The sequence below is a fragment of the Sinocyclocheilus grahami genome, unplaced genomic scaffold (genome assembly GCF_001515645.1).
Source record: "Sinocyclocheilus grahami isolate Dianchi unplaced genomic scaffold, SAMN03320097.WGS_v1.1 scaffold707.1, whole genome shotgun sequence".
In the NCBI taxonomy this organism is placed as follows: domain Eukaryota; kingdom Metazoa; phylum Chordata; class Actinopteri; order Cypriniformes; family Cyprinidae; genus Sinocyclocheilus; species Sinocyclocheilus grahami.
The window spans coordinates 530,414-543,529 of record NW_015505886.1 but is presented as its reverse complement, the minus strand read 5'-3'; the positions used below and the strand labels follow the sequence as shown (position 1 = coordinate 543,529).

The 13,116-nt window shown below is 38.3% G+C and overlaps 1 protein-coding gene across 2 annotated transcripts in view; it reads left to right on the top strand.

Moving 5' to 3' along the window:
• Positions 1–13,116, top strand: part of fcsk (fucose kinase) — a 62,641-nt gene continuing 49,525 nt past the window's right edge. Inside the window, exons 1-23 of one of the 2 annotated variants that reach the window (XM_016244038.1) lie at positions 1–246; positions 614–765; positions 1,410–1,460; positions 1,535–1,657; positions 1,866–1,938; positions 2,027–2,124; positions 2,219–2,299; positions 2,425–2,544; positions 2,618–2,789; positions 3,127–3,233; positions 3,313–3,414; positions 4,187–4,357; positions 5,018–5,091; positions 5,287–5,645; positions 5,721–5,937; positions 6,014–6,180; positions 6,945–7,172; positions 7,322–7,465; positions 7,728–7,847; positions 8,007–8,194; positions 8,271–8,370; positions 8,459–8,682; positions 8,915–9,198. In XM_016244038.1, the coding sequence (XP_016099524.1) occupies positions 165–246; positions 614–765; positions 1,410–1,460; positions 1,535–1,657; positions 1,866–1,938; positions 2,027–2,124; positions 2,219–2,299; positions 2,425–2,544; positions 2,618–2,789; positions 3,127–3,233; positions 3,313–3,414; positions 4,187–4,357; positions 5,018–5,091; positions 5,287–5,645; positions 5,721–5,937; positions 6,014–6,180; positions 6,945–7,172; positions 7,322–7,465; positions 7,728–7,847; positions 8,007–8,194; positions 8,271–8,370; positions 8,459–8,682; positions 8,915–9,016 (3,255 nt within the window). In that variant the 5' untranslated portion in view covers positions 1–164 and the 3' untranslated portion in view covers positions 9,017–9,198. Of the gene's footprint in view, positions 247–613; positions 766–1,409; positions 1,461–1,534; positions 1,658–1,865; positions 1,939–2,026; positions 2,125–2,218; positions 2,300–2,424; positions 2,545–2,617; positions 2,790–3,126; positions 3,234–3,312; positions 3,415–4,186; positions 4,358–5,017; positions 5,092–5,286; positions 5,646–5,720; positions 5,938–6,013; positions 6,181–6,944; positions 7,173–7,321; positions 7,466–7,727; positions 7,848–8,006; positions 8,195–8,270; positions 8,371–8,458; positions 8,683–8,914; positions 9,199–13,116 lie in introns of those variants that run through there. The other variant, XM_016244039.1, reaches the window with a different exon arrangement.

The following is a 13,116-nucleotide window of genomic DNA, read 5'->3' as shown; positions in this document are numbered from 1 at the left end:
GTTCAATGTTTTGGGGTCGGAGAGCACGAATGAGGTAGTTAACGTTTAACTTGAGTTGTAATCCTGTGACAGATGGCGAATAAATCGGATCTGGGCGCTGTTCGCTTCTGCTTTTTGCACGCGCGAGTTTGTTGGTCACAGAATAAGAAATAAAGCACGCCAGGATGGCAGATAAAGGATTGCTGAAGTGGACAGTTATCGTGCTCACATGTCAACATAGAGACAGTGTTTATGCCTTCCAGAGAGGTGAGTTCATCATTTATTCTCATCGTATGCCTGTGCTGATTTATTAAAAAGAAGGTATATGTACATTTCTTTGAGTTTTTATTGAATCCATTTGGGCAGCTAGTATTAGTATTACTCTGGATTGTTTGGGACTTTAAATTATGGTAATACCAAAGTATTCTTTAAAGTATCTTAAATTAAGTACATGAATTTAGGTGCCATATTATTATACCAAATTACTATATGGTATTATCATCTGATGCCATCAAAGTACCGTGGTATTACTATCTGATGCCTACTATGGAACCACCACAGTACTTGGTTGTAAAAGGGTCTAGATCTCCAGACCAGGTGTAGGTAGATCTCATGAGGTTTGTGTGTGTTTCAGAGCTGGAGGTGCGTCAGAAGCGTGGTGTTCTTCCGGAGGATGCCCTGCTGCTGACCGTTCCTGACCCTCACGCCCGACTGGGCAGCGGTGGGGCCACACTGAACGCCCTGCTGGTGGCTGCAGAACACCTGAGCGCCAGAGCCGGATACAGCGTGAGCTTCACATTACAATAGAGGGGTCTGTGTGTGTGTGTGTGTGTGTGTGTGTGTGTGCAGATGGTTGGAGGTTTGGAGAGGAATCCTAAAGTATGTGTGCAGGATTGCCAAAGGAAATTCTTGAACCTAAAGGACCCATATGGGATAAAGATCCTTAAAGATTTATACTACCGATCAAAAGTTTAAAATAATTACGTTTTTTTTTATATAAAAAAAAAGCATTTTATTCTCACCATGACTGCATTTATTTGATTCAAAATAAATCATTAATGCAGTGAAATATTATTACAGTTTAAAAGAACTGTTTTCTATGTTAATATATATTAAAATGTAATTTATTGCTGTGATGCAAAGCTGAATTTTCAGCATCATTACTCCAGTCTTCTTGAAATTTTTACTGTTTAAAATTGTTATTAATATAATAGAAATAAAAACTGTTTAGGATATATTAAAATAGAAATGGACAATTCTGTATACATCCTTGAATGAATATAGATTTCATATTGCTTATTCAGCACTGAGATAGTTGTGTTCATGATACATGACCAGAATAGAGTTTTCTCTGTACTTTGTCTTCAATTCATAAGGATCTTCCTCTAAAATATACTTAAAGTCCCCTAAATGTGCATGTCTGTGTTTAGGTGGTGAACGCAGATGTTCTGGATGAAGCTCACATTCTTATCCTTCACACGGTCTGTAATAAAAAAAGCATTTTAGATGAAGATTCTTCTCAAACGTGTGCTTATAGGTGTGTGTGTGTTTCTAGGGCAGAGATTTCCCATGGGACGGCTGCAGCAGGGCTTTCTGCTGGATGCCCGTACAGAGATCAGATGCTGTAGAAGGAGCCGTTTGCTGTTTAGACCTGCTGTTAGACTGTCTGTCCACAAAGGTGAGCAGAACAAATGCACAGTTATGCTATATACATGAATTCATGCATCTCTCCCTCCCTCTCTCTCGATCTCTCTCTCTCTCTCTCTCTAACCCACTTAAAATGTTTATATATATATATATATATATATATATATATATATATACAATGTAATACAGTGAGGTGAGTGCATTATTATGAAAATGCCTGAAACATTCTATTGTTTCAGATTTGTGCTGGTTCTCCGCCAGGCGTTTGGGTGTGCAGCACTGATGTGATCCTGAATATTCCAACACGACAGCGTGAGCTAACATCTATATAATAACACATCTAATGCACAAACTTGTTTGTGCATGTTTTTACTGTTGCTTTTATTGATTTTCTTTATAGTGATTTCATGGGACGGGTTCTCTGGGGTTCGGGTTGTGGCATTGCCAGGTGATGTTAGTTTTGCTGTTAATCATGGCGTCTATCTCACTGATGCAGAGGTGCGTTATTGAAAATTAGGGTGATTTTTTTTTTTTTTTTTAAATTGCACTTGTGTATCATTTTGTGAGGAATGTTTAATTTTTGCTTTTACAGGCCAGAGTATGTAACATTATCTATAAGGGCTCAAAGGAGAAGATCAGCTGTGCTGCACTGCCTGATGGGAAAGTACCCCTGGTATGAATTTGTTTGGTAATGTTTGTTGCTATATGTAAATGTACTTTGTTTAAAGATGTATTAGATGTTTTGTTTGCATCTTGAATTGTTTTTGTGATGCTTCCTAAAAGTGTCTTTGTGCTCAGGTTTCCGGCCCGGTGTTTTTCTCTAGGACTGTGGCAGAGAAACTCTTACAGACTCATGTTACGTCACCATTGGACGGCTGTACGTATCTTGGCATGGATTCGGGAGCTCCACCGCTTGAGGTAAAAACACGGACAACATAGTTCTTTTCTCCGACTGGTCTCTCCCTCTCATTTTTCTTGCTCTCCCTTGCAGATATCTCTTTTTCTGGATATTCTGCTGTGCCTTTGCTCTGACCTGACAGAGCATGAATTCATCAATGGAGAGAGAACAGGCTGCTCTTCACCCTCCGGACCTCAGGGGGCAGTAGTGAGGAGCGGCCGCGCTGTGCTGTGGAGGACCCTCAGGGGACCCTCCATCTCGATGTGTACTGTTTCACTATTTTTTTTGTCTCTACATTATAAAAAAGTTTGTTTGGGAATGAAATACTAGCCTACTGAATACAGCATAGTATACTGTATATTGGATAATGCATACTATTTAAAAAAATGTGAAACCGCATACTGTTATGTAAACAGTTTAATTGCAATGTGCTCTTTTATACTTTTTAAATGCAACGTGCACTTTTATATTCTTTATATATTTTATGCTGCAATATGTGGTTAAATGTAGGCTACATGGGTTTTCCATGCATACTGTAAATCTGTATACTTTCCTCAGTATGCCTACTGTATATGCCTAACGTAGCCTTTGTTTGTTTCCAGTGTACGTTCCAGATAGTTGCTATGATTATTTGACTCAATCAGGCCGAGAACATGTCATTCGTCTGACAGAAACTGGAACTGAGACGATGATTCTCTCTCATATTCAGGTGGGAAATGTTGGGAACGTCTCTGGGATTTTTTAATAAACATTTTTAACCTTTTTGCAATACGATTTCTGCTTTAAAGGATGTGAAGTCTGTGGCAGAAGGCAGCAGGGTGATTAATAGCATCCTGGAAGGAGATGTTCATGTATCAGCGGGAGCTGTTGTGCAGCACTGCCACCTACAGGTCTGGAGGGTTTAACTTAATCTTAGTCTATTAACTCTTTAAAGATATGAAATCAAAACTGACACAATTTTTTCTCACTGAATATGATGTTTTTATAAAACATCACATTACTGACATGAAATCTGTTGTGAATATTTGGGTATGTGGTTTTTCTATATTTATACAGTTTTTCATTTCCATCCTGAAAAGTATGACCCACATTTACTGTTATTGTATAAAACAAAATCTGTTTTTTTATTGTACAGTACCATTCATACTGTTGAAATAGTAATATATTTTATTGATTTGTTTAATTTTTATAATTTAAGTAATAATAAAATATTATTTTGACATGATGATTTCTTATGAATTATTATTATATTGAACAGGGGAAACCAGTTTTTCCTTCGTTTTTATAAAACATCACATTACTGACATGAAATCTGTTGTGAATATTTGGGTATGTGGTTTTTCTATTTTTATACAGTTTTTCATTTCCATCCTGAAAAGTATGACCCACATTTACTGTTATTGTATAAAACAAAATTATTATTGATCTGTTTTTTTTATTGTACAGTGCCATTCATACTGTTGAAATGGTTATACATTTTATTGATTTGTTTAATTTTTATAATTTAAGTAATAATAAAATATTATTTTGACAAATGATGATTTCTTATGAATTATTATTATATTGAACAGGGGAAAACTGTTTTTCCTTCTTTTTTTTTGTCCTTTGCTGATCACATGCCTGAATAATACAGTTATCAAAATGTGCCAATGTCAATTGCAGGGTCCAGTCCAGGTGCATTCTGGGTGCCTGCTGTCAGGGCTTGATTTGACTTCATCCTGCATCCAGCGACTACCCCTGTCCAGTGACATCATCATTCAGGGGCATCGAGTGATGCTGGGAGAGCTAAAGTTAAGAGTGTTCACAGCTTTTGGAGCTCATGACAATTTAGAGGTGAATTTAGAGCCTGTTACATTTCATTTTTTATATAATTTTGAGAACAATATAAATAAGAAAATGTATGCTAATTTTACATATTTTATTATACACAGTGTTGGGGGTAATGCTTTACAAGTAAGGCGAGTTACGTAATCCGATTACTTTTCCCAAGTAACTATTAAAGTACTTATGCATTACTTTTTACATGAGTTATTTTTTCAAATAAGTAACGCCAGTTACTTTTGTTTTCCCATTTATTGACTGACAGCTGTCCCCAAAATAATGTATTGCTTTCCATAAAAGTAACAAAGTAATGCCAATATAAATAAGAAAATGTATGCTAATTTTACATATTTTATTATATACAGTGTTGGGGGTAATGCTTTACAAGTAAGGCGAGTTACGTAATCCGATTACTTTTCCCAAGTAACTATTAAAGTACTTATGCATTACTTTTTACATGAGTCATTTTTTCAAATAAGTAACGCCAGTTACTTTTGTTTTCCCATTTATTGACTTACAGCTGTCCCCAAAATAATGTATTGCTTTCCATAAAAGTAACAAAGTAATGCAATTAGTTACTTTTTTTTTTAGGGAGTAACGCAATATTGTAATGCATTACTTTTAAAAGTTACTTTCCCCAACACTGATTATACATTATTTATCTCCACCCAGGCCTGCACTGATGATGTCAATTCATCATTCCTTAATCAAAAATGGAGTGATTTTTATACTCGGACTGGAATACAGTAAGAAATTTCTACTTTCATAACTCGCATTGTCAGACTTTTGGCTAAAGGTTTTCTCAATTTTTAAGATTATTGTAGCCGAAAACCACCTGTTATACAGGTAGAGCCTAAGCTGCCTAAGTGACTTCACATTTACTTTTTTAAACCGTCACAGTTTCATATAGTGTGTCTAACATATGTATGTGTGTGTTAAAGGCCTCAGTACCTTTGGGGACCTGAGAGGACTGAGCCATGCTGTCTGCTGGACGCCCGATTGTTCCCAGTGTTCATGCCACATTCAGGACCTGTTGGACTAGAGGGTGTTTGTTGGCTCCTGGGTGGCGCTGGTGGTCTGGACAGCTGGAGGGAAGCCTGGAGACTCTCACTCAGGGATATTCTCATCCTGACGGACCAGCAGAGAGAGCTGCGCTGGAGAGAGAATCTGTTCTTCAGTGTGGGCCGAAGGAGAGCCGTGGACACTCTGCAGGGCCACATGAATCTCAGTCTACAGCCGTTCTTCAGAGCAGCAGCTCTGGCCGGCCAGCAGGAGGAGCTACTGCAGGTGCTGGACTCTGGTAAGGAGCAAAAGATGAACAGTGCTTGGCATATGTTGACTTTTGAGGGTACTGATGGTTTGGCTGTTTTCTCAGTGGCTGCAGGCAGCAGTGGTGATCTGGGAGTAGCGGCTCGTTGTCTCGCCTGTATCGCTGATGTCCTTGGCTGTCTGGCTGGAGAGGGTAAAGGCGGTTTACGCAGCGGGCCAGCAGCAAATCCATCATGGGCTCCTGCTTTTAAGCTCCTAGAAGAGGGAAACTTACCTGCAGGTGTCCAAGGACTGGCCAATCAAAGAAAGCACTGGCTCAGCAGGTCAGAACTTTAAAACAAATGCATACATTTGAGAGTTGTAAACTGACCATTTTTGATTTGTCATTGCTTTCTGAAGACCAGACTTGTTGGTGAGAGCCGCCAGGCATTATGAGGGGGCAGGACAGATACTGCTGCGGAAGGCAGTGATGTCGGCGCGTGAGTTTGTGTTCATTGGTCAAGGAGAAATGCCGCCCATGGGCGAATGGCAGGAAGTGGAGTGTCCTGCTCGACTGGATCTGTCAGGTGAGAACAGCATCTTCATTTCAGTTGATCATTTGTTTATGTTTTACAGTGCTGTGTGACATTTGGAGTTGAACTGAATGTGCTTTTTTAAAAAGTAAGTTCAGTTTTTAAACAGAATGCAGAATTCCAATTCAAAATTGGAGTAAAGTAAATGCAGTAAAGACATTTAGAATGTTACAAAAGATTTCTATTTCAATTAAATAATGTTCTTTTGAACTTTCTATTCATCAAAGAATCCTGAATACAAATGCATCAGTTTCCACAAAACTATTAGGCAGCAGAACTGTTTTCAACGTTGATAATAATAAGAAATGTTTCTTGAGCATCAAATCAGCATAACAGAATGATTTCTGAAGGGTCATGTGACAATGAAAACTGGAGTAATGATGCTAAATTGTTTTAATATTTCACAATATTACTTTATTTTTTATCATGTTTTTATGTATGTTTTCACTGTATTTTTTATCAAATAAATGCTGAGCATAAGAAATTTCTTTCAAAAGAATTTAAAAAATCTTAATGACCCCAAACTTTTAGTTTCAACAGTAGTGCAGATGTATTTACTTAATTTATTAAACAGAATGAAATATATTATCTTTTGTTGACTAAAATTGAAGCTTTATTTTCCAGAATGCTTTTCCTATGTTGAGTTTCTTTGAAATGCAGTAAATTTCTCTTCAAGTAAAATTCAACTCTAAAGTATTTAGGTTTTCTTGGGTCTTTGAAAGCATGTGCTGGAAGTGTGTTTTTGAATACATCATCAGGTGGCTGGAGTGACACTCCTCCTATAGCGTTTGAACATGGTGGACTGGTGGTCAATGTGGCCATTAAGGTGGATGGAAAACGGCCAATTGGAGCTGGAGTTCGGCGCATTCCAGAGCCTCATCTGCTGTTGGTCAGTAGCAGCGGTAAACCGGCCTGCAGCATCTCCACAGAAACACTCTGTGAGGATCTTACTGACCTGGAAGACTATTGCCAACCTCACGCTCCGGGTGAGAGGCATGGGTAGACATGTGCTGTGGGATCTGACAGTCTGAAACAACACAGTGCTCAACACATTTTTGTTCTTAAGAATGATTTGATGTTAAACGTAAATGTACAAATATCTCTAAATATTTTAAGTTGTGTGTTTGTCTTGTAGGTGCCCTGCTAAAAGCCGTGTGTGTGTGCAGTGAGCTGGTGTGTGTATCGTCTCCTGTCTCTCTGAAAGAGCAGTTGTTACAGCGCTGGGGTGGAGGACTGGAGATCCACAGCTGGTCTTCACTGCCACATGGTTCTGGTCTCGGTGCGTAAATCACTTTTGAGTAACTTCACTTTTTAAATGTACAGGATTTTGGATTACCACACAAGACGTCTTCCATACAAATGGGAACAGAAGACAGAACTGTAATGTATAATGGCATCTAGATAATGTATTAATTAAATATTTACTCTTTTTAAAATTTAAAATGTATTTTAATAGATTGTTGCATCTTCAAATGAATATATAATATAATATAATCATAATTAAATTGTGTATATATATATATGTGTGTGTGTGTTTCTAGGCACCAGCAGTATCCTGGCAGGTGCAGCTCTTGCAGCAGTGTACAGATGCACAGGACGGAGCTACGACACAAACTCTCTCATTCATGATGTGCTTTACCTGGAGCAGATACTCACCACCGGTATGAGAGATGCTTTTATTCCTATAATGGGACGCATCACGTCCTTTCCAGAGTAATATAGAGTAATTTACTGGGCTGTGGAGCTTGACCAAACAGGAGTTTACATTTTTTAATAAGCTGAATTTGAAGGCATTTTGTATTTTGGTTGCTGTGTTTTAGGTGGGGGATGGCAGGACCAGGTTGGTGGGCTGTTTGGAGGAGTGAAACTGGCCCGATCTGCAGCTCAGTTACCGCTGAGAGTGGAAGTAGAACAGCTCTCTCTGAGTCAAGACTTCCTTTCTGTCCTGCAGCAGCATCTTCTTCTGGTTTACACTGGAAAGACGCGCTTAGCACGGAACCTGCTGCAGGTACGAGCGGCTGATGGTGGCACTCAGACGTCATGAACGATGTGTTGTGTTTCACTGGATCACGGTGTGTGTGCAGGACGTGGTGCGGAGCTGGTATGCGCGTTTACCCTCCATCGTACAGAACGCAGAGCAGCTGGTGACCAATGCAGAGGAGTGTGCTGAAGCCTGCAGAGACGGTGACAGACACACACACTCATTAATATAAGATTTACATTAACTCTTGGTTAACTCATTAACTTGATTCTCTCTCTCTCTCTCTCTCAGAATCTCTCCTCAGATTGGGACGCTGTATGAACACATACTGGCAGCAGAAGAAGCTGATGGCTCCAGGCTGTGAGCCGGCGGCAGTGAGATCCATGATGAACGCACTTCAGCCGCTGAGTTTAGGACAGAGTCTGGCAGGAGCAGGAGGAGGAGGATTCCTGTTCTTACTCGCCCGTGAGCCGCAGCAGAAGGAAGCAGTGAGAGAGATTCTCACAAACATACAGGTGAGTCAGAGAAACTGGTTCAACCACTGCAGAATGAAACCATGTGAAGAAGAATGGTTGTGTTTAACCCTTTCCAAACTGTAGAAGCTGGTTTCTGAAAGGCCTGTGTGTTTAGTGTCCTAAAGCTAATTACCTAACTTTTAATTTAACCACTTGTAAAACAGAAAAACACAAATGGTTCAAGTAAAATGTATTTTATGAATGTTGTTGGTCCTGCTGTTGTATTTGACAGGGCATTGGCTCCTTCGGTGTTCATTCAGTGGAGCTGGATATGGATGGGATCTCAATCATTCAGAAGAGCTCTGAACATCCTGAACTACAGCAGATGACATAAATCTGAGTGCCTTGTAAATATCAATTTAATTGATATTAATTCTGTAAATGTATCATTTATTATTAACTTTTCTCTTTCCTGAAGCATTACATTAAATGTATAAAAATACCTGAAAATTACACAACATCAGGTTTTTCTTCCCTTTTTACTAAATTTAATAAACTATTATTTTAAGAAAATAGCCATGTTGTACTCTGACTATGGATCTTGTGCTTGTTTATTGGCTGTATGAAAATGCAAGTACTTAGATGACGATTAAATGATTAAATAACATGTCTACTTCCTAAAAAGAGGTGTCTATAAATTGGTATATTCCCCTTGACTTAGCTACTAGTTGCTCAGAATAGCTTAAGATACAGTCTTAAGATCGTGGATATGTTTATGCAACTGTCCAGAACTAGCAGGCTGTGAGGGTATAGAAGGACTGCAGAGCTCTGCTGTTGCAAATGTACACACCTTTATAAAGTGTTTACACATAGTATGTACATAGTATATAATACACTTTTTAATTTTTAATGAGACTTTGTAGTCTTATGTCCAAACTCCAAGGTGTACAACTGTACAATAAGTTAATTTACTAATGTATCATAGTTTTGTCATTTGTACCTGAAGCTATTTTATTATGGAATGCCAATCCTGCCATAATAAGAAATAAGTAAAGACATGTACAAAGAAATGTAAAAAAGCAAAAGTAAATAAATATGTAAATGAATATTCAGAGAAAAGTAAAAAAGGAAAAAATTATTTATAATTCTATTTCCACATTTATTTATTTTCACATTTATTTATACATTTCTTTGTCCGTAGGGTAATGAGGAGGGCGTGTTTTACCTCAGGAATAGCAATCGACCCAGAGTAGGCCAGGGGAAGTGTAGCCTACATGACTGTTGATAGTGTGTGGGATGAATGACTTAGATGGGCAATATGGACAAAATCTTATATCACGGGTTATTATTTCAGTTCCACGTGGGGGGTTGTTTTGGCTGGGAAGCGTGCAATCTGTGATCGCGTGCATTTGCTGAAGCTCACGAAAGCGTGCAATCGCTTGCTTATGCGCGCAATGCATACAACGCATGTTTCCAAGATTCGGAAAAGGAGGAGGCATCAGTTACTGTAGAAGATTTGACGCCTCGCGCCACTTCCCGTGTCAGTAACATCACTATTCTGATCTATAAAAACGGACCTGTACTGAACTGTGAAAGTTTTCACCGATCAGAATAGTGATGTTACTGACTCGGAACCGTTATCTGACCATAACTGCACTGTGAACGTTTTCACAAATAAAAAAAAGTGATGTAAATGAATCAGGGAAGGGTTAACCGACCAACACTGCACTGTGACATTTTTCAGATCAGAATAGTTAAGGAATCAAGAAAGGGTTAACTGACAAAAGCTATACTGTGAAACTTTCGCAAATCAGAATATTGAAGCCAAGTACTCAAGGAAAGGTACAACAACCAAAACTTTCTTATTTTTTTGAAGTCGACTTTTATGTGATGAAAGTCGAGTCGAAGTCGACTAGTCGCTGATGACGTCATTAATGAACAAATAAGTCTGGAGTTGTGACAAACACCTTGTTCACAGCTATGGCATATATGACACAGCGCTGCCCACATGACTGTTGCTTCTATAACAGCTTTTTTATCAGTTCTTTTTTCTTTGGGTCGTTATATTTCTCACAGATTTCTGCTCATTCTAAATCGGATACAGATAAAGTAGCACAGTAAAGATTACATTAATATGAATGCATTAGTGAGAGCGATTGCATGTGTGAATTAATTCTACCTGGCAGCGTCTCTCTACTTGTAGTGAAGCTGTGGGATTTAGTTATTAAGAAATATATGCTTGAACTTTTCAGTTTCTAAGCTATTTTATTGAGAAATCACAGAACATGACTCAGGGAAGGGTCAGCTGACCCGTACTGAACTGTAAAAGTTTTCACCGATGAGAATAGTGATGTTACTGACTCGGAACCGTTATCTGACCATAACTGCACTGTGAACGTTTTCACAAATAAAAAAAAGTGATGTAAATGAATCAGGGAAGGGTTAACCGACCAACACTGCACTGTGACATTTTTCAGATCAGAATAGTTAAGGAATCAAGAAAGGGTTAACTGACAAAAGCTATACTGTGAAACTTTCGCAAATCAGAATATTGAAGCCAAGTACTCAAGGAAAGGTACAACAACCAAAACTTTCTTATCAAACAAAGTGTACAAGTGTATATGTGTATAAACTCATTTACCTAATGCATTGGAAACCGTTATTCACTGGAACAGCACCGTATGACAATATTATACAAAAAACGGGGGGCAGAGCAAAGAGAAAAACGGCCACGCGATAAAATGCGATTGTGAAAGTTTTCATAAATCGAGCTCGACCTAAAACAATGTTTTTGTATTCCAGAAGTCTGCATTTTTATTGGTAATAGACGTTAAACATGAAGAACGCCTTTCTTTCACATTCCTTGGCGGACTTACCAAGGGGTTTAAGGACAAGAGCTTTGCTGTGAAAAAATTCGAGAAGGTTCTGGCTGCAGCTTGGCGCTTGCATCTGATGCTGTCAATGTTGTTTTTGGAAGTTACATTAAAAAAAATGCAGTTAGCTCAAAAAGCTAAGGGCACAGGACAGGCGCTGTTTGGATGAGCATGATGCTTGTATGTTCAATGCATGGTTTGTGTGTTTCACTAGCTCCGTTCCCATGAACACCTTTTGTTTGACCTAATTCTGGATATTTCCAGCCTAAAACGTGTGATTAATCCGTATCTAAAGCCGTGTCTACACCAAGAGAAGCCATTATAATCAGTTGATGCGGTGACTGTCCACACGGGAAGTGGCGCGAGGCGACAAATCTTCTACAGTAACTGATGCCTCCTCCTTTTCCGAATCTTGGAAACATGCGTTGTATGCATTGAAAGTGAAACCTAAAACCATAGCGCGCATAAAAACGCGATCACAGATTGCACGCTTCCCAGCCGAAACAACCCCCCACGTGGAACTGAAATAATAACCCGTGATATAAGATTTTGTCCATATTGCCCATCTAAGTCATTCATCCCACACACTATCAACAGTCATGTAGGCTACACTTCCCCTGGCCTACTCTGGCTCGATTGCTATTCCTGAGGTAAAACACGCCCTCCTCATTACCCTACGGACATGTGAAAATAAATAAATAAATACATAAATGGGAAAATAAATAAAAGTGGAAATAAATGTATATACAATTTTTTTTGAATGTGTGAAAAAAATGAAAAAATACTTAAATAGGAAAATAAAATTATAATTATTTATTTTAGTTTTTTTACTTTTCTCTGTATATTTAATTATTTGTGCTTTTTTACATTTCTTTGTACATTTCTTTATTAATTAATTTATTTCTAATTATGGCAGGATTGGCATTCCATATTTTATCACTGAGATTTGACTTGAAGAACAAGTTAAAACAATGGATTTTATTTTAAGATTATAGCTTGTTTAGTAGTGCTTAATGTATCCACTTATTTTAATTTAATTTTAACTTGTGAAGGAGAGATTGGTTTAGGTTACTTTTCTAAGGGTGTTTTCACACCTGTAGATCGATTGCTTTGTTCCGAAACAGGGATTCAAATGATTACAATGTTGCTTTTTATTCTTGGTGCGGTTCGCTTCACACAGCAATGTTTCTAAACGGACCAAATTTGTTAATACAAGTCACGCGCGAGTAAACTGTTCTCTCATTGGTCAAAGTTCCACGGTTTATTTTCCGGGATTCCACTGAGCTTTCACAGCTGTCATCTGTCAGGATGGAACAATAACAGCTTTGCGGGCTTATTGTTGGGTTTTTTGTAGCTGTCGTTAATAATAATTTATCATTTTGAGCAGGAGTCCAGGATTGATTGGGAAAACATTTTTAAAATGCACATACTACAAAGAAGAGCAATAAGACGGCATTATAAAACAAAAAAGTGCGCTTTAATTAGGTATGTTGACATAGCAACCGCGCGCGACGAACATTCCGTCTCAACAATTTGTTCCAAACTGCGTGGTACTGTTAAAATGTGTGTCATGCCATATCCATATGGGATGATATTAGACTCAAAATGATTAATAGACGCA